Below are 26,976 nucleotides of genomic sequence, written 5' to 3'. Positions count from 1 at the left end.
CTGCCATGTTTATAGTGTCTGTGTGTGACGTCATTTCACGACACACACAGACACTATACGGCACCTCCTTAACATTGAAGTGAACCGACGGAGTCCGTCTGGTTCACTTACACTGGAGGCTCCGTCACTGTGTACTGCGCATGTGCATGGACATGCGCAGTACACAGCTGAATTACAAGGGGCGGGGTGGCGGCGCCATTTTCTTGAAGGACCTGGCCAGCTAGAGGCACGAGAACGAGGGAGGAGAGAGACCGCACAGTGAGTTGGCAGAACTGTGTGTGCAGGTCTCTCCCCTCCCCACACACAGTGTCGAACTGGGCAACTCCCCCCACTAACAGTTCCCCCCCTAGTACAGCGCCGCGGTGAGCTTCATGCACGAACAGGCTGTAATACACTGTCCCGGAAGCTCACAGCTGCCGGCTCTCGGTGCCCGGACTTCTCTCCTGCTCAGTAGCGCCGCAATGTCACATGTCCGCTGCTGAGCAGGAGAGAAGTCCGGGCACCAAGAGCCGGCAGCTGTGAGCTTCCGGGACAGTGTATTACAGCCTGTCCGTGCCCGAAGCTCACCGTGGCGCCTTACTGTACCTGTAGCTGTACTCACCGCGGCCCCATACTGAGCTTCAGGGCCGGTGTATTACAGCCTGCCTCTACCGCGCCCTCTCCCTGTGCCCCCCACTGCTCCCCATGCTACATCAGCTGCTCCCTCAGCCTCTCCCCCGTCACCCCAGCCTGTCACCCCAGCCTCTCCCCGTCACCCCAGCCTGTCACCCCAGCCTCTACCCCCACTGTCACCCCAACCTCTCCCAGCCTGTCACCCCAGCCTCTACCCCCCTGTCACCCCAACCTCTCCCAGCCTGTCACCCCAGCCTCTACCCCCCTGTCACCCCAGCCTCTACCCCCACTGTCACCCCAACCTCTCCCAGCCTGTCACCCTAGCCTCTACCCCCCTGTCACCCCAGCCTCTACCCCCCTGTCACCCCAGCCTCTACCCCCCTGTCACCCCAGCCTCTACCCCCGTCACCCCACCCTCTCCCAGCCTGTCACCCCAGCCTCTACCCCGTCACCCCAACCTCTCCCAGCCTGTCAACCCAGCCTCTCCCCCCTGTCACCGCAGCCTGTCACCCTAGCCTCTACCCACTGTCACCCCAACCTCTCCCAGCCTGTCACCCTAGCCTCTCCCAGCCTGTCACCCCAGCCTCTACCCCCCTGTCACCCCAGCCTCTACCCCCACTGTCACCCCAACCTCTCCCAGCCTGTCACCCCAGCCTCTACCCCCTGTCACCCCAACCTCTCCCAGCCTGTCAACCCAGCCTCTCCCCCCTGTCACCGCAGCCCGTCACCCTAGCCTCTACCCCCTGTCACCCCAACCTCTCCCAGCCTGTCACCCTAGCCTCTCCCAGCCTGTCACCCCAGCCTCTACCCCCCTGTCACAGCAATAGCCTGTACTCTCCTCTGTGTGTGTGTGTATATATATATAATATTATATATATATATTTATATTTATATATACACACACACACACACAGAGGAGAGTACAGGCTATTGCTCTCTGGTGTCAGCAGTGTCACACGTTACATGGGTAGAGGAGGTGTGTATGTGTATATATTATATATATATATATATATATATATATATATACACACACACACCTCTGTGTAACGTGTGACACTGCTGACACCAGAGAGCAATAGCCTGTACTTTCCTGTGTGTATGTATGTGTATGTGTATGTATATTATATATATATATATATATATATATATATATATATATATATATATATATAATATACATACACATACACATACATACACACAGGAAAGTACAGGCTATTGCTCTCTGGTGTCAGCAGTGTCACACGTTACACAGAGGTGTGTGTGTGTGTATATATATATATATATATATATATATATATATATATATATTACACATACACACCTCCTCTACCCATGTAACGTGTGACACTGCTGACACCAGAGAGCAATAGCCTGTACTCTCCTGTATTACATACCCTCTACATGTGGAATGTATGACATGAGCTGTCTGTATGAGTGTAACAACAATACTATGTGCATGCGGGGGATGGGCGGTGAGAAGTTTGGGAGATGAGTGTGGGCAGGCGAGCTGTCTGAGGTTCTGCAGCAGGTTGAGGTGTATTAGGAGGTTCTGCAGCAGTTGAGGTTTATTATGAAAGGCTAGGGACACACTTGTATATGTGTACTGCTGTGCAGACAACAACAAAATGGCGGTGCCCAGCAGTACACATAATAGCACCGTTCCCCTCTTTGTTTCCCCTGTGAAAAGAGGAGGGAGGTGATGATGTCACAGCAGTTGAGCAGACTGCCTCTTTTTTTCAGCAGCCGACTTTCAGGCTGCTTTTACCAGCAGTTTCCTGGTGAAGCTCCCCCTGGTGGTCATCACTGGGAAATATGGAAAATCAGATTGTTAATTTTTCATATTTCCTTAGATGTAAAAAAAATGAAAACCACATATAAATTAACAAAAAAAAATAACAAATTCAGTTTTAACACTTTAAAAAATTTTTTTAACTTTGCGACACATTCCCTTTAAGGCCATTTCAGGCTCTGTCCTTAAGGGGTTAAAAGGTTTCTATTTTGTGAACTGCTGCTGAATTCAGAGGGCTGCTTTGTTGGTGAAAGGGAATTTGTCATTTGCATTGAGTTTAAAAGGGATTGACAATTTTTTTTTTTTTTTTTTGATGTTTGCCCTATTTTGTTTGCTGAGTTTACATCGGCACAAAACTATATAAAACAAGTGATCTTGATCAATGCAAGGGACATCGTATCAACTATGTACTTGGTGCTAGGACCTGCGCGTCCTAATTGTAATTATTATTTTTCTGGAAGATGTTCCTTATTTTTTCCTGATCACAATAAAAAAAAAATTGAAAAAAAAAAAAAAAAAAGGGATTGACAAATCCCAATGGCAAGATGGTAAACTGTCAAAACTTAAAGCGTAACTGTCATGTTTTTTTTTTATTGCAGAAATCTGTAGTATAAGCGATTTTAAGAAACTCTGTAATAGGTTTCATCAGCCAAAAAAGCCTCCTTCTGTACTCAAGAAGCAATCTCCCAGCCTCCCCCCCGACTTCTTATCTGTGCATTATCAGGCAAACACGTCTTCATTACAGAGAAGCCAGTGAAGACGGGCTCTGCTCTCTCCATTGTAAGCCTATGAAGGGGGAGGGGCTGGGGGAGATGAGGAAGCAGGAAGAGTTGACATGAAGGTCAGCTGTTTGTAGACTCTCTGGGCACCTAAAACGCTAAATTCAGGTGTCAGAAAGGTCAGTGCTTATCTATGAACTTACTGAGAGAAGATTGCAGGGTGTTGTGCTGTGCAGGACTGCTCCGTGCTCAGTCACTCCTAACAGCCCCTCCCCTCTCCATAGCCACATAATGGAGACAGAAATCCTGCTTCATTTGATGTGAGGGGGGAGGCTGGGAGATTGCTTTTTCAGTACAGAAGGAAACTATTTTAGTACATAAAACCTATTACAGAGTTTCTTAAAATCGCTTTTACTGTTGATATTTAATGTTTTCAGAAAAATGGCCCTGAAATGACAGTTACGCTTTAACCCTTAGACGACCCAGGGCGTATAGTTACGCCATGGAAGTCTGTCCCCAGACGACCTAGGGCGTAACTGTACGCCCTGGGTGTTTCTCCCGCTATGAAGTGTGCTCCGGAGCGGAGCACACTTCATAGCAGGTGGGGGCCGGCTGCAATCAGCAGCCGGGACCTCACCGGTAATGACACGCTGCAGCGATCTCGCTGCCGCGTGCCATTAACTCCTTAAACGCCGCGGCGCGACCGCGGCGTTTAAGTGTAAGTGACGGGGGGAGTCCCCTGTCACTTACCGATCGGGACCCCCGCAGACAGGCTCCTTGAGACAGGCAGGCTCAATGAGCAGATCGCCGATAACACTGATCAATGCTATGCCTATGGCATAGCAATGATCAGTGTAAAAATCCAAGTACTGGATGTAAAAGTCCCCCAAAGGGACTTCAAATGTGTAAAAAAAAAAAAAGTTATAAACACTAACACACAACCCCAAAACCCCTCCCCCAATAAAAGTTGAAATCACCCCCCTTTCCCATTATATAAATAAAACATATAAAAATAAATAAACATATAATATACCGTAGCGTGCGTAATTGTCCGATCTATTAAAATATAACAAGCGTCATTGTGATCGGTAAATGGCGTACACGAAAAGAGGGAAAAAAGTGCGCGGATTACCGATTTAATGTTACATTATATATTTTTAAAAAATTATAAAAAGTGATCAAAACATCCGATCTTCACAAATATGGTATTAATAAAATCTAGAGATCATGGCGGAAAAAATGACAACCCATACAGCCCCGTAGGTGAAAAAATAAAACCTTTATAAGCGTCACAATAGTCCCATTTTATGTATAATTAATTGCCCAAAACAAGGATTTCATTTAAAAAAAATATATAACATTAGAGAATCTGTGTAACCTGCATATGGTTGTGATCGGGCTGACCTATAGAATAATTGTATCATGTCGCTTTTACCATATAGTGCATTACATAGACACTGGAACCCCCCCAAACGTTACCATATTGCATTCTTTTTTGCGATTTCACCAATTTATATCTTCATAAATAATATATTTGGAATTCCATCATACATTTTATGGTAGAATGAAAGGCGCCATTACAAAGTACAACTATTCCTGTAACAAATAAGCCCTTACATGGCCTGTAGATAAAAAACTGAAAGTGCTAGAGCTCTTAGAAGGGGAGGAGGGAAAAACGGAAACACTAAGATCTAAATTTGCGCGGTCCACTGGGTCATTTTGGGCCTGGTCCTCAAAGGGTTAACTGCTAGGGTGGGTTCTTACACAGCGTATTCTTGACCGCCACAGCGCACTGATTACCTGACCGCCAGGAGCCCCTGAAGCAAGCCAGAGAGTGGACCTGATAATGTATGTACCAGGCTGCGGGGGGTTAAGGGGGCTAACTTTTACATACTTGCAGCAGGATGACAATCATGCTGCGAGCATGGAATCTCATTGAAAATGTCAGTTAGGTATCCGCAGCAGATTTTGCAATGTGACATCTGCTGCGGACCCGTTGTAAGTGACCCCACCCTAAGTAAGCTTTTGGGGTTATTTCAATTGAGAGGCGCTAAAAAGTCATGTTGCCTGAAGAGTCAACAAGAAAACATGGCTTCTAAAGTCGCCTACTAACTGACCGACTGTCTTATGGGATGTGCTTGCAGACTTTGTTCACTTATCTATCTGCAATGCCCCTTGGTAGTTTTTCTGCCTAGATGAGACAAATACAATAAAGTCTTTGTATATATTTTTGTATCTGCAAAATAGCTCTGAGGACTGCATTCTAGTGCATAAGAGAACTAGGGACTTACACATGTCCTTTTTTAATGCTTTATTTTTGAATTTGCAAACCTAGAAAAGGAAGTAAGTGCACATCCTTTAGTATCGGGGAAACACAAGACACACTGTACAATGTTCTATTATTAAACTAATTCCAGTATTTTTAGCCCATGTATACACATTCCTCCACTAAACTGGCAAGTTTACTTTATTTGTAAGTGGGTAGTCCAGAAAATTATATTTATAATTGAAAGTGCTCAGGATGCAATAAGTAAATAATAAAACATGTACTCACCTGCCCCCCTCCCTTAATCTGTACTTTTCCACTAGTGCCACCCCCTTATGCTCACAGCATCCTGCTCTTCAACTTAACATATATAAAATGCCAGCCAATCAATGGCCGCAATGGTTTCCAACCTTAGGCTATCTTCACACAGAGCAAAACAGGTGAAAATTCTGAGCAGATTCCACTCGAAATTCCGCCTGCCTCACTGTCTCAATGTGATGTCTCAATGACATGTCAATTCTTTGAGCAGTGAGCAGTGGAGAGAGGAGGCACGCGAGTCATTACATTGAGACAGCGAGGCAGGCAGGATTTTGAGCAAAGTCAGCGGCCCGGGTTCAGTTCAGAATTTCCTCCTGTTTTGCTCAGGTTGAAGGGGCACTTAGTCAGTGACTGGATGATCCAGGCACTTCTCGTAGAGTGATCAGTCACAAGGTAGTAACTGTGACAAGAGCAGACCAGGACATGGCAGTTGCGAGGAGTCTGGAGAGGTGAAAATACCTAGTTTATTTCGGTCCACTCTGCGCCAAACATAACATTTGGCCGGAAAACCACTTTGAATCAACATGTTACTTATAGTAATTTACCAGTATTGTTGTAACCCTTAGCCTGCTAAGGGGGGGGGGGGGGGTCACCAGAGGTGGTAGGGAAGCCAAAAACAATCAAGCTGGCAGTGTACACAATTTTTCTAACTCCCACTGACATTAATAGGGTTTACCTATAATGAGCAGCACCAGTTCTTATGCTGTTTCAGTAACTCCCAACAGTTATGTAAACCATATACCATAAATGTCCAAATGGGACTACATAAACTCTAGATGAAAGCAGACAGAAACCGGTGATGTGTCCTGCAGATATCAGGGGAAAGAAGGATATCCAGCATGCTTGATTCTGTGTTCCTGTGGGTGGCAAGACACTGCCTGGCTGCTCTTTCCCCAGTGATATCACAAACAGTGAAAGCTATCTTAAGTCTATGGGCAGCTATAGAAAGAATTTCCAACATATCTACTTATATTGCAGGTCATCTATTGGATTTCATAGTGTACATGACACAAGGATGCATGTGTGTTCTACACTTTCTTAAAAGGACTATAGAATGTCCCACATGATAGGGAATAAATGTCTAATTGGGTCCCACCTCTACCCGAGCACTAGGGTATCTCTGGTGCTTCCAGAGACAATGCATGGAGTGTATGCTGACCAACCACTCCATGCAGAGGGAGAGTTTGACCACTGTGGAGGTTGGACACCCATAATCAGACACTTATTCCATATTCTATTTTATTTTAGAAGAAAGGAAAAACTAGTTCTCAAAATCTCCTAGGGAATAGAAAACTCCATAAAATAGAAACACAGAAGACTGTCAGCAGAAAAAGGACCACATGGCGCCCGCATCAGAGCTTCCCCCTGCACACTATGGAGCGAGAGGCCGGAGCTGCTCGCTTCATAGTGTGAACTGATAGGGTTTCCTACGACCGCAAATCACTGACATGTCAGTTATTTGTGGGGCGGCACGGGATCCCGGCCGGAGTGTATACGATGTGTGTACGCTCCGGCCGGGATCCCATTGAAAGTCATTTTTCCACCCTGCAAAAAAACGGCAACAACGGCCATAGTTTTACGTAGTGTAAACATAGCCTAAACATGCCTGGGATACACACATGTATAAATGGTCAGCAAACCACTAAAGAAAAAGCTGGTAAAACAGCAGTGAAGATCTATATGGTGTCTACCAGGAAAACGGACAGGATGACAGATCTTAACAATGGGTAAAAAAGAAAACACACAAAACAGAACTCTTTTTGTCTATACCTCACATAACTGAACTAAACTTAGCAATAGAAATATATTTCCGCATAACTAACAAAAATCCTTTTGTGCAGCTGTGTCTAGTTACCTGCTGCCAAGAATTATATAGAAATCACAAGATCACAGAAATGCTGAACTGTACACAAAGCTAAAACCTTGAAACCTTGAACACATCCAAAAAGGAAAAGAGCCTTGCTCAATGCTCACGTGATCACACAGCTATTTATAGGATCCAGAAGTTAACAGTATCCAGCTGGGAAAGGAGTAGCGCCTCCGGCATAGCCCAGTAAATGGACATGATTAACGGCTGAATATTTCCACTGCTTTGACCCAACATCACAAGACTCAAACTTAGCTCACATTTCCTATTTTACCACTTTGTAGCCAAAAGACATTACTGCTCTGCAAGACATGGAGAAGAATTCTGAAAGACCTCTGGTGGGAGAATGTAGGTGTCCAAAAGGTAATAAAGCACATAGTGTACAGGAATATGCTATACCGGGCCTTCAAAAATCATGGCTAGGTATACAGGCCAGCTTTGACTATATTAAAGATTCCAGAGCAGCTAAGAATAAATATTCTCACCAACGAGTTTTGAGAATATGTTACAAATATAAAACTTTAAAATAAAGTTGACCAATGAAATTCACATACAAAAGAGCAAAGCCAATACCAAATGCAAAGCACTATAGGCCAACTCTTTGTGGTCTGAACAGAAAGTCAGAGTGAGAAATAGCCTAAAAAATTACGTAACCTGTAAATACAATGCATAGTTACTGCACAGATTGTAGAAAAACATGGTCTCTGTAAATATACCTTAAAAAAAGGGTTATTCAGGAAATTAAAATAAGGGACAAGCACTGACACAGCATGACAGGGATAAGCAATATGATTACTATCTTACTTAATTGTCTCTGGGTAAGATAGGCATACTTTTCTTTTCATAATTGTAGGGAAGCCTGGCTGATGGAGTTCTGTTATACATCACCCAGGTATGTAATGTGAACAGAAATTGTCATAGCGTAGCGCAATATTGTGGTGAATAGGTTATAAGTTTGTCCAATGGAACTAGTGTGTATATAAATTGTACAAGCAATGTGCGGCTTGATCAAGAGATCATTGTGGGTAGCCTCTTTTCATCAATCTGCTGCATGTCACTTTCATATAATAGTAACAAACTTCTGGTTGGGAACATGCCATCTTGGTACGACAACTCACCAGCTAGTAGAGCTTTAGGGGTCTATGACAGAGGATTACTAGAAGCATGCAGGACACTGTTGCCTACTGACTCCTTAAATATGAGGTATACACTAAACTAGTTTCAATAACCCATTTCAACAGGATATACAAAAAAGTAATTTCAGGTTTCTGTATTTTGCTGAAAAACTTAAAATTTGGATCATTTTCATTCATGAATGACAGATATGCTGGTTTAGGAACCAGCAGTGACACATTGTTGGGTCAGCGCCTTAAATTTAGTAGAGTTCTGAACACAATTCTTAACGCAGCATGCAGCCACAACCAAGTGGCGATCAGCGAGATCAGCACTCCTATGCCGTACTTTTAAAAGGAAATGGTGAATTGAGCTGCATGCTGCGTGGCCAATTAAGCGTATTGCTATTGGGCACACATTCCCCGTTTACACAGCCAATAGCAATATTTTTTGCCACATTCCAAAAGATGCGATCAGCCAAGGATGAGGTGTTTCCCTGCTCCTTGGCTGATCGCTGTCACTTTTACATGGGTAAATTATGGGCTGAATTAAGTGTTTTTTTTAGCAACGCTCCTGACCATTAATCGGCCTAGGTAAAAGGGCCTTAAATCTATGAAGATTAAAAAAAAAAAAAACTCACTGAAAGCCTTGGCGTTACACAACACCTGACATATTTACTACTGATCATGTATATGGCACTAGCATAATTGGCAGCACTGTCCAGGAAATGATCTCATATTGGTCCCTGTTTGCAATCTGATTTAATTGACTGAAAGCATTTCATACAATGAATTGAGCCTGGTTTTGTATTATGGGAGGAAACACACCTACACAGGACAGAATGCAAACACTGTGCAGATGTTGCTTTGGTCAGACTCAACCCCTAGACATCACTGAGGCCATGTACTGTATAATCAAATTGGAGCCTAACTAGCTTCTAGTTGTTCCGTTACTAATATTTTGCTAACATGGTTTTATTGCCTGTCTTCACACTTGCTGTGATTTGGTTACAGCTAAGATGTGCACAATGCTAACCTTCTGGCTGGTCAATTCCTTCTTAAGTCTTTCCATTTCACCTTCCTGGTTCTGAAGCCTCACATGAAGGTCACAGTCAGTCTTCGGGTCATTCGATGGTAAGGACTCCCCTGAAGTACTGTATCTGTTCTTCAGTGCACCTAATAATGGACGTTTGCCTGTGGGAAGGTGGGTGCAAAAATAAAATGAAGAAGCAAAAGGAAATATTAAACACAACCTGTATATAGTGACAGGATGATGTTAATTTATGTGAATCTTAATAGAAGGCTATACAAACATAACTAACACTGGCTATAGACAGAAGGATTGGGTGAGCACAATGATTCACGATTTCTGTAGGTTTCTGTAGCAGCAGAGCAGAGTTGTGTGTGGCTTGTCTTTTTTTCCGTACTAAAAAGTGCCAAAAAACAAAACCAGTAGTTAAGATGTGTGCACTATGGTGTGGAATACGACTTACAGTATACTAGCATTCCACACTGGCGTACCTCACATCTCTATGGCTGCAATAATAAATGTGCCCCACTGTTTTATTACAGTGTGCACAAGAAATAGCTTAGACAGACTTAACTCTGCTACATGAGATTACTCTGGAGCTCTGGGTTAGCATTTATATGTGTATAAGAAGGTGCAGCTGCATATATGGCTCTTATAAATCTGTAAAACATCATGAAGATACACTTGTAGAGACATTAATATACAACAGTGGATTTTTACACTCTGACTTGCAGATCACCACAATCACAGTGTACCTGTCGTTTGTAAAAACTTTTGACATGTCATAGAGACTTGTCAAAAGTTCTGATCGGTCCGTCTTTGAGCACTCACTGTATCGTTCAGGAGAACGAGCAGGAGAAAACCGCACTGTGTTAGGGGGGAAAAAAAAAAATCTGGCTCGTAATGTATGTCTATGAAGGCCCACTCATTTTCCTTACACAGAGCACTGCAGCACAGTCCTCTCCCAACTCAGACCTGGACTGATTAAAACTTTTGACATGTCTCTATGACATAAACGGAAAATTGCTGCAGCAAACAGCAAGTATCAGAACTCACCGCATATAGTCACCCCAGCGTACATATGATAAAAACCGGTTCTAAAGTTTTTTTTAATAAAAAAAAAAAAAATTTGGTTCTTAGCAAACCACTTGATCAAATAGAAAGTACCAACTCACCACGTCAAGGTGAACTCCAAAGAGTTGGTCACTATACTAGGAGTATATGTGGTGAGTCCTGACACTTGCAGGTTGCTACAGCATTTTTCTGTTTTTGTCTGTAGGTTAGCCACTGCAGATTGTTAAGTGGAGTGCTGGCTATTTGTTTGCTTTTTGTGTCACATGTAGGGGGTGTGGCCACCTTCTTCAGCCGAGTATTAAAGGGGTAGTCCGGCGGGGGCAGGGGGGCATTTTTTTCCTGACACCGGGGAGTAGGTGGCTGAGGAGTAGGTGGCTCACCTCCCCGGTTCCAGCAGCGGGTCCCGCATCGCAATACTCCGGTCCCCGGCCGCTTCCTGGTGTCTGACACGTGACGTCTCAGGTCCGGTCAGCCAGTCAGTGACGGAGGCGGGATCCGTTTCAATTCCGCTCAGATCCCGCCTCTGTCACTGACTGGCTGAGCGGACCTGGAGACGTCACGTCTCGGGCCCGCGTCAGACACCAGGAAGCAGCCGGGAACCGGAGCGCCGTGATGCGGGACCTGCCACTGGAACCGGGGAGGTGAGTGGACGTCGTTTCCCTCAGCCACCTCCTCCCTGGTATAAGGAAAAAAATGCCCCCCCCCCGCCGGAGTACCCCTTTAAGCCCCCCCAAGAAGAATTGCTCAATCCCGCCGCAAAAGCTCACGGAAGGAGGCACTAAGCTGGCAGCCTCTTTAAGCTGAGAATAAGTTGAGATTGTTTCGCCCCTGTTTCACTTTACTGGATGAAACTGCTTTCGAGGTATCTTGAGGTACAGGACAGCCTTGAAGTCAATCCGGGCTCCTGGAACTCTCCCACTGAAGAGCCAAAAGGTGACACTCATTCCGGTACCCATTTTCGGCCAGCCCACTTCTCTGGTCTGAGGCCCCGTACACACATGTAAACCACAGCAGTGACGGCGGTGGCTTCAGACTTATAGTCTGTGAGAGGCCAGTGCTAGTATTTCGACCAACTCTTTGGGGTTCACCTTAAGGTGGAGAGTTGGTACATTCTATTTGATCAAATGGGTTTGCCAAGAACCTAATTTTTTTATTAAAAAAAAACAACAAACTTCAGAACAGGTTTTTATCATATGTACTTTAGAGTGAGTGTATGCAGTGATGCGTGCAAGTTGCTGCCTGCAGCATTTTTCAGTTTTTGCCTGTATGTTAGCCACGGCAGCATGCAAACTGTAAAGTGTGAACAAGTGTTAGTGAAGTGCAGGCTGTTTGCTTTTTATGTCTCTATGACAAGTCAAAGGTTTTTACAAATTACACTGAAACTTTAAAACAAGTACCTATACCTTCATATCATTAACTATTTGTTTGTATTGAATAGTATGAGAGGTCATCAGAATGCATATAGTCAGAATTCAGGGAAAGGCAGATGTTTAATCCGATCACACAGTATGATAGCACACAGTTTACATATGCCATCACTATGACCAGTGAGGGATCCAACTTCCAGTAAAGAATGGTCAGAAGTGCAGCATGGAATCTATTCAGGTAATTAAGAGTGCACTGCAGTTCTTTGCATAGATAGCTGGGGCACCACTATGCAGGATATAATTGGGTTAGGCAGGAATTTTAGTAGTCAGGCCCAGACTGAACATAACATGACAGCAAATCCCAGAAATATAATTAATCTCTGGGTAGAAGATGGGAATAGTGTTTCACATACAATACACGAAAGGCTCTACCTGTATTCCATTTGCCTACATCAACTGGAAGCCGTCTCCTTTCCTCATGCAGAAGGGATTCCTCCAGCTCCTTGGGGGTTGGGTTAAGCATCTCCCATTCCTCATTGGTGTAAAAGACACTCTTTCTGCATTCATTGCTATTTCTGCCAGGTCGCAGGTTCTGCACAGAGTTTCTAAAACACAATAAAACACCTGATTACTAAGGCTTTAGTTGCCATAAGGCACTCATGGTTCGGAGAACAATGTCTGGTGACTGCGCAGTAGGGCAGCTTCTCTGAAGGATTTAACTATAAACAGGACACAGCAGCCAGCATCATGTATACAAATGTAGAGGCTGCAGAAGAGAAACTAACCAGCCATTTTAATAAAGCATGGACAAGGTGTTTTTGTACCAAAGTACAAAGCAAGAATAAAAAATGCATTCAAAGGTGTCTATAGGCTTTATAGTTGTGACGGTTTCATTTACATATCTGGAGCACAGAGCTAAAGTGATGCTTGTATTAAATGGCTAATTTAGTAGCCGCTGAGGCTCCAGGATTGACGTGTTCACATTGAAGACACAGAAACAGCAAAGATCTTCCAAGAACAACCACCATTCTCAGCTTCCTGGCGTCTTGTGGCATGACATGGGGTGGAAAGGTAGATTGCGCCTTGTGTGAGGTTAGGCTGACTACCTTGAAGAAAGTGAGACTGAGCTGAAAAAGTTACATCAGTCACTTCACAGTACTCGGTCACTTCATAGCAAAATGACTCAACAAAAGTAACACATTCGGCTTTGGACAGAAAGCCATTTCACAGGAAGTTTAACCTGTGATACTTATCTAAACCACATAGCTGAACCTAACAAAAGTCTCTTCAGCTTTGCTTCCATATTATCTGTACTAAACAATTGTGTTTTATCATGATTGTGAACACAATGTATGCAACATTGTTACAACATTACGCTTTATGCCGTAATCACACATCATACGTGTCCTTGGGTAGACATTTGCTTCCCGCACGATATGCTTCAATGCTTACTCATCCCACAGCAAAGGGATTCACACAAAATGTCCAATATGCAACAGCAATGTTCTACTGGTGAAACAAGCAATTCTAACAATGTGGTTTAAAGCGTCATTATGCTCTAATACAATGCATGTACCTGATATCATTACTCCATTGCCTGAGCAGGCCCTGCACTGCACCTGACTGGCCCAATCCATGGTCAGATGTCTGATCTCCAAGGACCCCAGAAGACATCTCCGCTGTAAAGTGGACCCGAGCCTGCTCGGCTGAATCACTTACACAGGGAACATTCATGTTTTCTGCAGCAACATACAGAGAAAGACATACAATAAAAAACATTGCCATAAGACAAAAGTTACTTTATTGGTTCAATGTTTTATTTTAAAATGCGAACTACAAATGTGTTGTTTTTAACATGATTCCATATCTGGCGTGTCACTACAGGAACCCTGGAAAAGCTCCATTCTTGTGAGCGCTTGTAAACTACCTATAAGAATGTTTATTTGGTCACTGCCAAGTACGTGTATCTGTGTATCTCCAGGGTCAGCTTACATACAGCCTGCAACACAAATATATGGCAGATTTTTTCCTTCCTCTTTTTTTTTCTTTTTAAAATGATATTCTCATGCAGGGTTCTTCCCTATACACACTACCCCCACTTCTTGAAGCAATTACTGTAACTATATGCAACACACAAAAAAAATCTCACAATGCTTCAAGTTACACAATGTGAGCTTAATGGGGCAATATCTAGACTTAAAAAAAAAAAAGGAGTGCCACACCTATACTCAGGTTGTATGTGGTATTACAACTATGCTTCAATCAATTCAATGAAACTGAGCTGCAATATCACACACAAACCGGAGGAAAAGAGTGGAGCTGTTTCTGGAAGAAAAAAAGCTGCATTTTTTTCTAATCCTGGATAACCCCTTTAAATATATAACCAAACTACATTATAACAATTTGACATAGTACAAGAGAAGAGTGCTGACATGCCTAAGGTATACATACAGAGGTCAATCAATCACCGAAGACCAACCCAATGACTTGGGGTGTGGGGGGGGGGGGGGGGGGGCTGTTCTTGGCTGAAGTATGATTGCTCTGAAATGTCATAGCCACTTAAGAGTAAATTATAAAGACATTGTCATAAGGAGACCTGGCAATGGTTCATGCTGTCCATGGTTAGTGCGGGGTTTCCTTTAAGCTCCCCATAAACTTTTCCTGTCACCATAAAGCAGTACGCGAAACGCACGTTAGGCAAGGGCTGAGGTGGAGTGGTTATTATGGTATGATAACATCTGGGTACTGATATACTATATACCACATACTGTATTTATGTCTACCTAGGACTGGAACATTAGGGCATGTGGCGACAGGAATAACACGTGGTAAAGTTCCTTGTATGCATAATATATTAATCCCTTATACCAGTTGATGTTCAACCAACAAAACACAGTTATCACTGAACTCAAGGAATCTGTGAAAAAATTCCAATGAAGTACTAATTCAAGAGTCTCCACTGATGCCCACCAAAAATTTAAATATGCAAAACAAGAGTCTGTGGAGCCTCGGTTGCGAATCTCAAATAAATTTTTGGGGGCATCAGTGGAGACTCTTGATTGAGTACTTTATTGGAATTTTTCACTGATCTCCTTGAGTTCAGTGATTACTGTGTTTTGTTGGTTGATTTGTTATTGCCCCAACTAGCCAGAATCCTGCTTCACACTGACGAGGGGCAAATACCCTGAAACAGCTGTCTGTGGATGGATGCTTGCCTTGGCAAGCCCTTGTCATGTCACAATACTGGCACCTTGAGTTAGACATTGACAAAAAGGGGCCACCCTGTAGTTTCCCTATTTATGTTCCAATACTCGCAACAGAGTGGGACTTAAAGGGCTATTTATCAGAGTGGTGTGGTGCTCTCCCCATCAGGGAGGCACCCCGTGGCAACAGGCTAGAGATATCTGGCTATCCCGCGTTTTGAGACTCGCAACCGAGGCTCCACAGACTCTTGTTTTGCATATTTCGTTGATGTTCAGCCATATATATATATTATACATAATTGTAGATTGTATTATTATATATAAAATCATACATATCAGTATTGTACTATAAATATATAGACATCTTGGTTTCCACCCACCCTAAAGTGGTCTGTTTGATCTTCCTTGATGCATTTTAATTCATTGTGTATTTTATTTTGTGTAATTATTTAAATGATTCAATAAAGTATATTATATGAAGTATTTTTGTTCAGCATTTTTTAAGTAGATAGGTGATAGAGACAGAGACATGTCAAACATTTTCATTGGTTTGATTCCTAGTGTTCCATACTGATCATGAGAACAAGCCGAGAGAAGACCATGCCAAGTGTGGTCCTCTCCCAGCTCTGTGTCACGTGATGAGTCAGGCTCCTAATGTAAGGGCCCTATTCCACCGGACGATTATCGTTCAGATTATCGTTAAATCGTTCGAATCTAAACGATAATCGTTCGGTTGAAATGCAGTAACGATTAACGACCGAACGAGAAATCGTTGATCGCTTTATAAGACCTGGACCTATTTTTATCGTTGCTCGTTCGCAAATCGTTCGCATTGAATAAGACATCGTTCGGTCGTTCGCAATAGATACGAACGCAATAGCGAAGAAATACGGAAGAAGAAACGATCGCAATTACGATCATAAGTAACGATTATCGTTCCATGGAAATGAGTGAACGTTTTCAGGTCTGTCGCAATAGCGGTCGTTTGAGATCGTTAATCATTAACGATTATGCTAACGATAATCGTCCGGTGGAATAGGGCCCTAAGTCTATGGAGCCTTACCTTTTTCACTTACACAGAGCAGGAAGCGGACCACACTGCAGCATAGACCTCTCCACTCTTGTTTTCAAGATCGGCACGGGTCTGAACACTTGACTAATTAAAACTTTTGACATGTATATGACTTGCCAAAAGCTTTATATGATGACAGTGACACTTCAAGCTGCCCGTTCATTTTTAAGAACTGTCAGCCAAACATTTATTACCCTGACAGCCTTCTCCCAATAGCTGACATTGGGGAAGAGTTAGTCTACTTGTATACACAGCTTTTTATTATAACAGAAAACTGAAAATATTTTACCTGTGCTTTCTTTGGCTACCAAACCAGTGGGGACCTGCCCAGCAGTAGGGTTCACCAAGCTGTCTCTCTTTCCTACAGCTCGGCTGTTACAATACTCCCACCGCTTTTGCTGTAATTCCTGCAGCCAGTAAGTCATTGCTTGACGACTAGAAGCCTAGGGATTGAAGTCAGAAGGAGAAAGACATTTACTCTAACTGTACCATGGCTCAAAGGTACCGAAGTTATAAATCAGAAAAGTTGGGTATACAAATAATGTAAATGAAAACGGATACACTTGGGTAATACTTATACTTATCTTGTGCTTGACACAAAAATGGTGTGGAACCAGCTCCAGCAAGGGCGTTAAAAAAGTAGAATTTTTATTTCATAAACACAGATTAAAAATACATGGATATCCAAGAAACCGGCCGCGTTTTTTTTTTTTTACTTGTAGAACACTCACTTATTCCTATATTTTATGCTTCACCAAAAATTCAAAAGTACCTTTCCACCCTCCTTACGTCCTATTGTTTCTGGTGTGGGATCCCTTTGTGAACGACAGGGTGAAGAGGGATACAGCCTAGGTGACAAGCTGTATCCCTGTTTTCCAGGCGATACTCGGGCTGTCTCCCCCTTCCCCACGGAACGGGAAGGCAGCGGGAGTCAGATGCCGATGGGCCCCTTGAGAAAGCTAATGCACGCGAAACGCGCGTTGGAGTTACTAGATGCCATACGTCACTATGGGTAAGCATATGTTGTAATTTGGGTGAATATTAGGTTGTGCATATTTATGCTTATTGAACCTAGGAGGCCATATAGGTACGCTACATGCGTACAATGAATGATTCATATGCTTGCGAATACCTATATATGTGAACATGGGACATTAAAGGACAACTCCCGCGGGAGTTATATAACTTTGTAATGTGTGTTAAATAAGCAAAAAAAAAAATTCGGGGGAGTTGTCCTTTAACACTGTGGCTACTGGATCCTTTTTACACTGTATTAAGTTAATTTGAGATTTTATAATATGTTAATAATAAAAATTGTTTATATTTTAAATTATAGCCTTGTGGTGTGTAATTACCATAGAGAGGCCATGTGGATTCTGAAATTGGACACATGTAGTGTAGCTGGGTCCAAATCTTAAAAACAATCTTGCATATATTTATTGATTAGTATCCACGTAGTATAATCACAGTTTTACGCTCTCTATACCTGCTGCATTTGGATTCTCCTTTCCTTTTTTTATATGGGTTGTTTTTAGCCATATTACATAATTTTGCACAGAACAGGAAGAAAAAAGAAAAAAAAATATATTTTTTTTTTGCAGGTTTTCATCCTCTATACTTATTGTGAACATGGTCCACAGTTTATACCTAGTATATCTTTGCACTGACCTTTTAATTTAGTATATATGTTTTACACATGGACACTGTGAGGAGTTTCCAGCTTAGGCACTCCCAAGGGGGGGAGCTGGCACTTCAGGTGTTGCGATTGTGTGTGTATAATGTGTTGGTTCCTTTACCAAGTTATGCCATGACTAAGAAGCTTGCGCTCTCAAACATGTAGACGGTTTCTTGGATATCCATGTATTTTTAATCTATTTTTATGATATAAAAATTTTTTGCGTCAAGCACAGTATCTGGACGGGAGTCAGCCCGCTTTTACCTTGCTCCACCAAAGGCATGTGGTCTTACTGCAGTCTTTGTATTTTTAGCTGCAATACTTATCTTGTACTTATCCTCAGTATTGCAGCCCAAAGATGAAATCACAATTCTGCCACTTACTATAATTTAGTTTACAGTTCTAAGGACAGATGTAATATTAATATCTCTGCACTGTACTCCGGGAAAGGCAATGGGGGACATTTATCATTACTGCTCCCCTGACGTACACCAGGAATGAGGCGCAGATTTGCCCCTCTGATGGGCGGGCGGGGGACACTTGACAAGGTGGGGAGAAGGCGTGGCCTCCTCTTGTGCATGATTTATCATGAGTTACACCTGATTTATGCAAACCATGACAGAACTCTGCACCTGCTGGAAGATTTATGGCACCAAGCGCAGGGTCGGGCGCGCAGCCATCAGGATTGACTAAGAGGCATGCGCCTCTTAGTGAATTCGGCAGAGGCCTAATTTACCCATACTCTGGTCTTGATAAATCGCCCCCCATATATCTATAAGCTCAGTGAACTTTATGATCTTGTTTCCCGCGGACACATTTACCAATGACCAGGTGACTTGCCCAACAAAAACCAGGTGGCAGGGCAGGAAGCTGTGGGGATGGGTTTAAGATGATATATGGAAGTCTCATGATCTACAAGGAACAGGATGCACTGTACAGAAGTGAATTACACCACAGCCCTCATACTTTGAAAGAGCCAGGTGACTGAAGTGTAAAAAGCACATAGACAAAAGGTCACATGTCGATACTGTAAACCAATGGGGAATATTATCACCAAAATGTTGAAGAGGAACTATCAGCAGGTTAGACAAATGTAACCTGCTGACATCTGCACTATATCGTTTATTTATATACCTTACAGTCCGGTAAGACCATTTGGAGCACTGCGGCACAGTTTAGAGCACTGCCCCCATAGCGCAGATCTCCTCCCGGCCGTCCCATCCCTTCTAATGATTATTAATGGAGCGGGCCCAATCATCGCTAGGGAGCGGAGCAGTGCTCCTAACAGTCTTACCGGAGCGAGGAGTAAACGACTAAGTGCAAGGGAATGGTGCTAAGGATAAGGGTAAGAGACATGTCACCTACGCAATAGGGACATATCAGCAGGTTAGATTCGCCCCCTTTAAAGATGTTGACAGGGTTAGAAAAAAAAAAGGCTGCTGGTACCCAGCAACATCACCACACCTATTATTTCAACTTCTCTCAGTAGAACAGTAGAACCTCTGGAATTTCCAGCAACTCTGAGAATTAGAGATGAGTGATGGCCTTTGTTTGATCAGCGCTCCGCTCATCAAGCCTTTCAGTGCTGCTCCGCTCCCTGCCACTCCACTCCAGGTGCCTAGGAAAAGATGGATCTAATCCTGGGAAACTGGGAGAAGTTTCCCAGGATTGGATTTGAGATAGTTCTCTCTCCTACCACCTCTGTCTGTGACAGGAAATGTCCAGGGCAGGAGAGTTTTTCTATGGGGTTTTGGACAGTTCCTGTCACAGAGAGAGGTGGCAGCAGAGAGCACCACGTCTGACTGGAAAGAATACACCACTTCCTGTAGGACATACAGCAGCTGATAAGTACAGGAAGGCTTGATATTTTTAAACAGAAGTGTGCAGGCTCAACTGCTTCCTGCCTCATCACTGCAAAACAGCTGATCGGTAGGGGGTGCTGGTATTGGCACTCCACTGCTTAGATATAGATGGCTAATTCGGAGGCTAGGCCACTCAACTTTGCCTGGAAAACCCCTTTTAATGTGTGCTAGGATATACCATAACTTAACGGTTAATGCATATCCTAACAATATACTATGACTAATATCCTGATATTTGTGGGGAAAGGGTTTTTATTGAAATGCTAGTGTAAAAAGTATCCATTTTTGATAAAATCTGTATGTCTTCACGGGGTCGAACTGCACAAACAGAATGCATAGTTTTACTTATCAGATGTAACATTCTTTATATATTAACCCTAAAGCAAACACTTCACTCCCCAACAGGAACTAACTCACTGTATTACACTGTATTACTGTTTCAATTATTCTTAGAGAAGCATTGTCTCAGGGTTATTGTTTTCTATCGATTCACTCCATAGGATTCCTGCATTATAATAAAAACCTTTGGAGCTGACTCTAATGGGTGACACCCCAGACTAGTCCATATATTGTACAGTATGTAGCAAAATGGCATCTCATGGTACTGTCCAGAGCCTTGTGGTGGGTCCTTTATTAAAAGGTTACTCCAGCAAAAGTCCTTTCAAATTAACCGGTGTCAGAAAGTGCCAGAGATTTGTAATTTACTTCTATTAAAAAAGCTCTTTCAGTACTTATCAGCTTCTGTATGCCCTGCGAGAGGTGGCAAGTTATTTTCAGTCAGACACAGTGCTCTCTGCTGCCATCTCTGTCTGTGACAGGAAATGTCCAGAGCAGTAGCAAATCCCCATAGAAAACCTCTCCTGCTCTCCAGACTGGACAGAATCCATTACTTCCTGCAGAAAATGAAAAGCCGACAAACATGAACAGACACAGAGGGGTGCTAATATAGTGTAGTGAGTTGCACACTAGATGGTAGTGCTATTAAAAAGGACTGACCTTAAAGTGTTATGCTAAAAATAGGCGGAAAAAAACGTCCACCCAGTTTTTCCTGGGATCGGGGAGGAGGTGGCTGAGGGAAACAACGTCCACCCAGTTCCAGCGGCGGGTCCTGCATCGTGGCAATCCGGTCCCCGGCCGCTTCCTGGTGTCTGACATCCTCAGGAGCTGCAGTCACAAGTGCAATGTATGTATACCAATGTGTGCAAGGAACAGTAGCTTACCACTAGCCTAAGGGCTGCATGTGTACAGACGAGCTATACCTATGCACAGTTGGGTGGGGCATGCCATCATTTTTTTTTTCTGTTGGATTCCTGGGAGCAGGCATGTACCCTTAGCCTGTCCATGTAATATTCTCCCTATAGAGAAGTCCAAATACCACCCTAAAGGTAAATTATTTAGGCTTCATGCATACAAATGTTTTAGGATAAGAGTTGAATAGCGTAATATAGGCACACTGTATTACAGTAATGGGAGCTCAGCCTACATGCTGACCATGGCAAAGATCACATTTTTTTTTTTTTTTTTGACAATACTGTAACAAAGTAGCTGGAATTGGATTGGTTGCCATGTCAGTTTTCATACACTTTCCACCAGGCAGGAAAACAACCAATCTAATCCATCAGAACAGTTCAGCATCCGACACATAAGAAAGACAAATAACCTTCTCTATGGACAGTCGACTGAGCAGAACGTTGTTAGTCTTTCCCAGATAACTCATTCCCATTAGGTTTGCCTGGTTTATAAAACTGGTTTCCATATACCCTATGTTTTTCTCTTTTATGTAGTAGCATTTTGTCAGGCTTTTTTTTTTTTTTTTTTTTTGCAGTTTTTGTGTCTATTTTTACTCCACAGCCAGACGTGGTTGTCAGAGTGGTTCCACGCCAAAAACTATGCAAATCTCTTTTTTTGAGCTCCTTTATTGATTTCTAGTGAAGAAAATCACACTGCTTTCAGACAGAACCTTGCCAAACAAGTGACATGTTCACAATTTTTCACTTTTTTTTTTTCTAGGCGCCTATTGAAAAGCAAACCACACCGGTTTTGTCCATGTGAACATGCCCTTAACCTAGTGTCATACTGTGTTTTTGTGTATGTTTCACTGTTTTTATGCTGTATACAAAAACATATACGCTAAATAAATGCTGCAATGGCAATCTATACTTTAATTTTGCTGTATGCAAAAGCGTAGTCAACTATCCTATTGTATACAGCAAAATATATAAAAAAAGTAAAAAAAAAAAAAAGATATATAAACACAGTTAAAAATAAACACAAAACACAGTATGAGCAGCTACTAAGGGCCCTATTCCACGGGACGATTATCGTTCAGATTATCGTTAAAGTCTAAATGATAATCGTTCGTTTGAATAGCAGTTAACGATTAACGACCGAACAAAAAAATCGTTTATCGTTTAATAAGACCTGGACCTATTTTTATCGTTGATCGTTCGCATTGAATAAGATGTCGTTCGGAGTAGTGACGAATGCAATAGCGACGACAAGAAGACCGCAAGAACGATCATAAGTAACGATTATCGTTCCAATCGGGTGAACGATTTCAGGTCTTTCGCAATAGCGATCGTTTATCGTTAACGATTATGCGTCCTGTGTAATAGGGCCCTAAGAGTGTCTCTCTCTGTGAAGGACCCAGCTCGTCCATGTATCACAGAGACAACTTATAGATTTCAGTATACGCAGCGTGAAATGCCTTCTCTCTCCTGTCATGGCGCCACAGGAGAACCAAACATTTAATACTGGGGTCCCCCACAGATTCCAGCTGATTAAAGGGGCTCTCTGACACCCAACAATCTCCATATAACAATGGAACCCTTATAATAAAAAGGGTCTGACCGAAGCAGAGAATACCTTTAAGGTCATTAATTTCACAACTCAGCAACAAAACAAGCCAGCTGACATCACACAGTCCTTAAAGGGATAAGACAGCAGCCATTACTGGTCCCATGACACACACATAAGCAGTTTTATCATGGCCCCCAGCCCCCCCTGGATACTCACCCGCAGGATGGACACCCTTCCAGAGCTGTGGATCTCAAACTGCCCCTCATCTGCCTCCAGGTCATAGCTGAAGGAGGCATCACTGATGTCTATGTGCCCTAAGGGCTGAGAGTCCTGGGGACTTTTGAAGTAGTAGAGATGGCACCTCCTGGGGTCAAAGACAAACCAGCGACTCTTGAAGCTCCTCAGGGGCCCCTTCCCAGAGAGCTTGGCCAGATGTCCACTCAGCCTGGGGTGAGCCTCCCTAGGGGGGTCTCCAGATGATGAAGTCATGTGATCCTGAGTGGGCGGGTCCTGGCTACCTCCTCTGTCCTCCACACCTGGCATGTCTGTGACCCATGGGGCTGCAGTCATACAGTGCACATAGCCATCAGCCTCACTCCTTCTTGTAGTTTATATCCTGTCAGCTGCACATGTGATCACCCTACATTTCCTCTGCAGCCCAGCCCTTACTCTCCATTCTCCAGCACAAGTACATGGCAGCCCGACTCCGGTCAGCGACCACTACGACTACAGCCTGAGGCTCTCTTCATAACTTGCTAGCCCTTCATTCACACTCTCCGCTTTCCTCACTCTGCACCCTCCACTGCGTCCCATGACTGTAAGCCAGCGAAACGCTTCATGGGAGTTGTAGTTTGACGTCGGCTAAAACGGACTCACAGACGCCACCCATAAAACTACATTATCCGTCATGCCTAGCGGTGCCATGAAATTAAGTTTAAAAGGGGCGGATATTTCCCTTTTACTAAAAATGGTAGCGGCCAGTTCTTAGCCAACTAGTCACGACCATTGCAAAATAAATATATTAATCTTGTTTCCACCCATAGTGTACAGAGCCTTGCCACGTATGTAAGACTGGAGCACGTGGCTAGCCCCATTGTGTACATTAGACTGAAATCACACAGGAAGTCTGGGACGTATATATTCGGGTTGTTCAGTATTTCCAGCTTCTGCTGGGAGGCGTCTGTCGGCTAGATACCAACTTCCCCTATTCTCATAGGGTCAGGTCAAGCTTTACCAAGGTGGAGGGTTCAAAAAGTATGACATAGAATAGGTGATGGGATGTGTGTTACCACTAGGGGGCGTGTTCCTACACGGTCTGGCAGGGTTAGTTTTGACTATGTACAAATTGCAAAAATAGTTATCTTAGAAATGCTGTCAGACTTGAGGATTGTAGAAAAAAGTGCTAATCTATATGGGGGAAATTTATCAAGCTGATTCTCCTTGTTGCCCATAGCAACTAGTGTTCAGTCCTCATTTTACCAGAGCAATATGATAAAGGAAAGCTGAGCTCCTATTGGTTGGTTTGGGCAACAAAAGTCCTTGTGGAATATCTTTATAGGGTGGGTTCAGACTACGGAATTCCCGAAGAAAATATCCGCCGAATTCCGTCGCTAGAAAGCGCTCATGGCCGGGCGCCTTTCCGCCGGCTCCATAGACACCATTCTATGGGCCGGCTGATTTCGCTATCCACCGAAAGAATTGACATGTCAATTCTTTCGGCGGAATGCGGAATCTGCTGTGCATAGAATGCTGTCTATGGCACGGGCGGAGAGGAGCGCAGCTTTGAGCCTGTACAGGCAACGGAATTCAGCTGAATTTTTCCACGAGAATTCTGTAGTCTGAACCCACCCTAAGGGTACAAACACACAGGCTGGATCCGCAGCGGATTTCTCGTATGTAAGTGACAGCCCCGTTAACCCCCCGCTGGCCGGAGCAAACTGTACCTGCTCGATGCTCCAGCTTGCTTCGGGAAGTTACCGTCTGGACATCCTGGTCAGCCTATCAGTGCGCTTCCTCGCCGCAGTGCACTGATTGGCTGAGCGGGACCGTCCAGACACCGGGAGCCACCAAAGCAAGCTGGAGCGTCCAGCGGGTACAGTATGCTCCGTTCGGCGGGGGGTTAACAGGGCTGTCAGTTACATACTTATCTTCCCATACAAACTACAGGCAAGGGATCCGCAGCAGATTTAGCTGAGAAATCCGCTGCGGATCTGGTCTGTTTGTACCCTAAAGAAGAAGTCCAGCGGCGGACAAAAAAATCATTAAGGACAGGGAGTTCGAAGAAAATAAAAAAATCTGTTATATTCACCTGTCCTAGTGCCGGCGCTGAGCCCTGACTAGCCCCTGCACCCCATCAGCTGTTTTTTGAGCTCCCAGATGGCTATGTCATGACCTAGCTGACAGATGCCCCACTCAGTCAGTCAGTGACTGGGGCGGGCTCCGGAAGCAGTATGCAGATTTGTTTCTTCAATGCCACTACTATATGGGAGCACAGAGCGACCAGCTGTGTCATAGAACGGCCAGTGTCAGTGAAGTTCATCCCGGGCAGTACTGCAGTACTGGCCGGATGAATTTCATTTGTGCTGAATTGGGATGCGGGCGCACACGGATGCGCCCACATCCCAATTCAGCACGAATGAACTTCACCATAGCACACTTTCCATTGTGTGAGCTGTCAGTGTTGTGCGGCCGCTATTCAGTGAACAACAACACTCACAGCACAACACTCACAGCTCACACAATGGAGAGACCCGGACCGATTAAAACCTTTGACACAAACTTTAAACTTCAAAAGTTTTTACAAATGACAGTGACACTTTAAAAGACAAGTGCCTTGAAAAACTTTTTCCCAGTAATTGAAGCACATTACAAAGTTATATAACTCTGTAATATGCTTCAATCACCTATCTGCCTCCCTTCCCTGTCTTTTCCCCCCTCCACCCCCCACCAGGAAGTGCACTAAACTCACACAGACCTGATTACTGTCGTCACTGTCACCAAGCTCTTCTCTCAGCTCCTTCTCCTGTTACAGCAGCCCCCCCCCCTCCCCTGCCTTGTCAGGTGACTCAGCTTGCTCAGCTCCCATTGGCTGAACAACTGCAAGCCATCACTTGGACTGGGGAGGGGGAGGCTGCTGTAACAGGACCTAGAGCAGCCCTCCTGCTGATGACTCATCCTCACAAGAAGGAGCTGCCTGGTGACAGTAACTTAGGTCTGTGTGAGTTAGGACACTTCCTGGTGGGGGGTGGAGGGGGAAAAGACAGGGAAGGGAGGCAGATAGGTGATTGAAGCATATTACACAGTTATATAACTTTGTAATGTGCATCAATTACTGGGAAAAAGTTTTTCATGGCACTTGTCCTTTAATGATTTCATGCAAGTCCTGTGAATAATTACTGTGCATGGACAAGTGAAAATAAAGAGTTTCTAAGGCTACCCTCTGTAGTATGATTGTATACTTGTATAATCATACACAATCCAGACTAAAGGGTCCTTTTACATTAAACAATACTCGGCTGAGTATGGCCACAAACGTCTTGGAGTGCCCTTACAAGACATGATTAATTGCATGGCTGGGAATGAATGATCGATGTATTCTTTGTGCGGCCATTCAAATACACTGCTATCGAACGCACCTTATAGATTTTAACCTGCAACAGGGTACAATGCTCTGGTATCAAGGGCGCTTTAAAAAAATAAATAATAATAATACATTTTACAGCTGCACAAAAGATCAAATCAGCTAATTACAAAGTGCCGGAGATAGTTTCCCAGGATCTGATTGACTCTCTCGACTTGCCAGTTGGTCTCAGGGTAATAGACCGATGAAAAGTCTAGTTTCACCTGTAGCTGGGGACAGAGGGCAGGCCAAAACCTTCAAATAAATTGACGTCCTCTATCCGAAATGATGTGTCGCTGAAGCCCATGCAACCAGAACATGTGCTGGAAGAACAAGTTGGCCAGATGAGCAGAGGGCAGACCGGGTAAGGTCACAGTGACAGTGTTGTCTGCAGAAGGGGGAAGGTCCATGACAAAATCCATTGCAATATGGGCCCAAGGGTGGTCTGAAATGGGGAAAAGGGTGAAGCAGACTGGCAGGTCTTAGCCAGGAGATTTTGTTCTGGGCACAGGTGGTGCAAGAAGCCACAAAGTCCTTAACGTCCTTGGATAGGCTTGGCCACTAATAATGACGGGACCTGCCCAATTTT

The 26,976-nt window shown here is 43.8% G+C and overlaps 1 protein-coding gene across 1 annotated transcript in view; it reads right to left on the bottom strand.

Moving 5' to 3' along the window:
* TBC1D2B (TBC1 domain family member 2B) overlaps positions 1-23,612 on the bottom strand; it is a 40,329-nt gene extending 16,717 nt beyond the window's left edge. Inside the window, exons 1-5 of the mRNA XM_069980521.1 lie at positions 22,985-23,612; positions 16,722-16,875; positions 13,734-13,896; positions 12,590-12,762; positions 9,723-9,880 (exon numbers count right to left, since the gene is read on the bottom strand). Of these exons, the coding sequence (XP_069836622.1) occupies positions 9,723-9,880; positions 12,590-12,762; positions 13,734-13,896; positions 16,722-16,875; positions 22,985-23,338 (1,002 nt within the window). The 5' untranslated portion in view covers positions 23,339-23,612. The remainder of the gene's footprint in view (positions 1-9,722; positions 9,881-12,589; positions 12,763-13,733; positions 13,897-16,721; positions 16,876-22,984) is intronic.
* Positions 23,613-26,976: the final 3,364 nt, after the last annotated feature.

Source organism: Dendropsophus ebraccatus, chromosome 1 (assembly GCF_027789765.1).
Source record: "Dendropsophus ebraccatus isolate aDenEbr1 chromosome 1, aDenEbr1.pat, whole genome shotgun sequence".
Lineage (NCBI taxonomy): Eukaryota > Metazoa > Chordata > Amphibia > Anura > Hylidae > Dendropsophus > Dendropsophus ebraccatus.
This window is presented reverse-complemented; position numbering and strand designations above follow the sequence as displayed.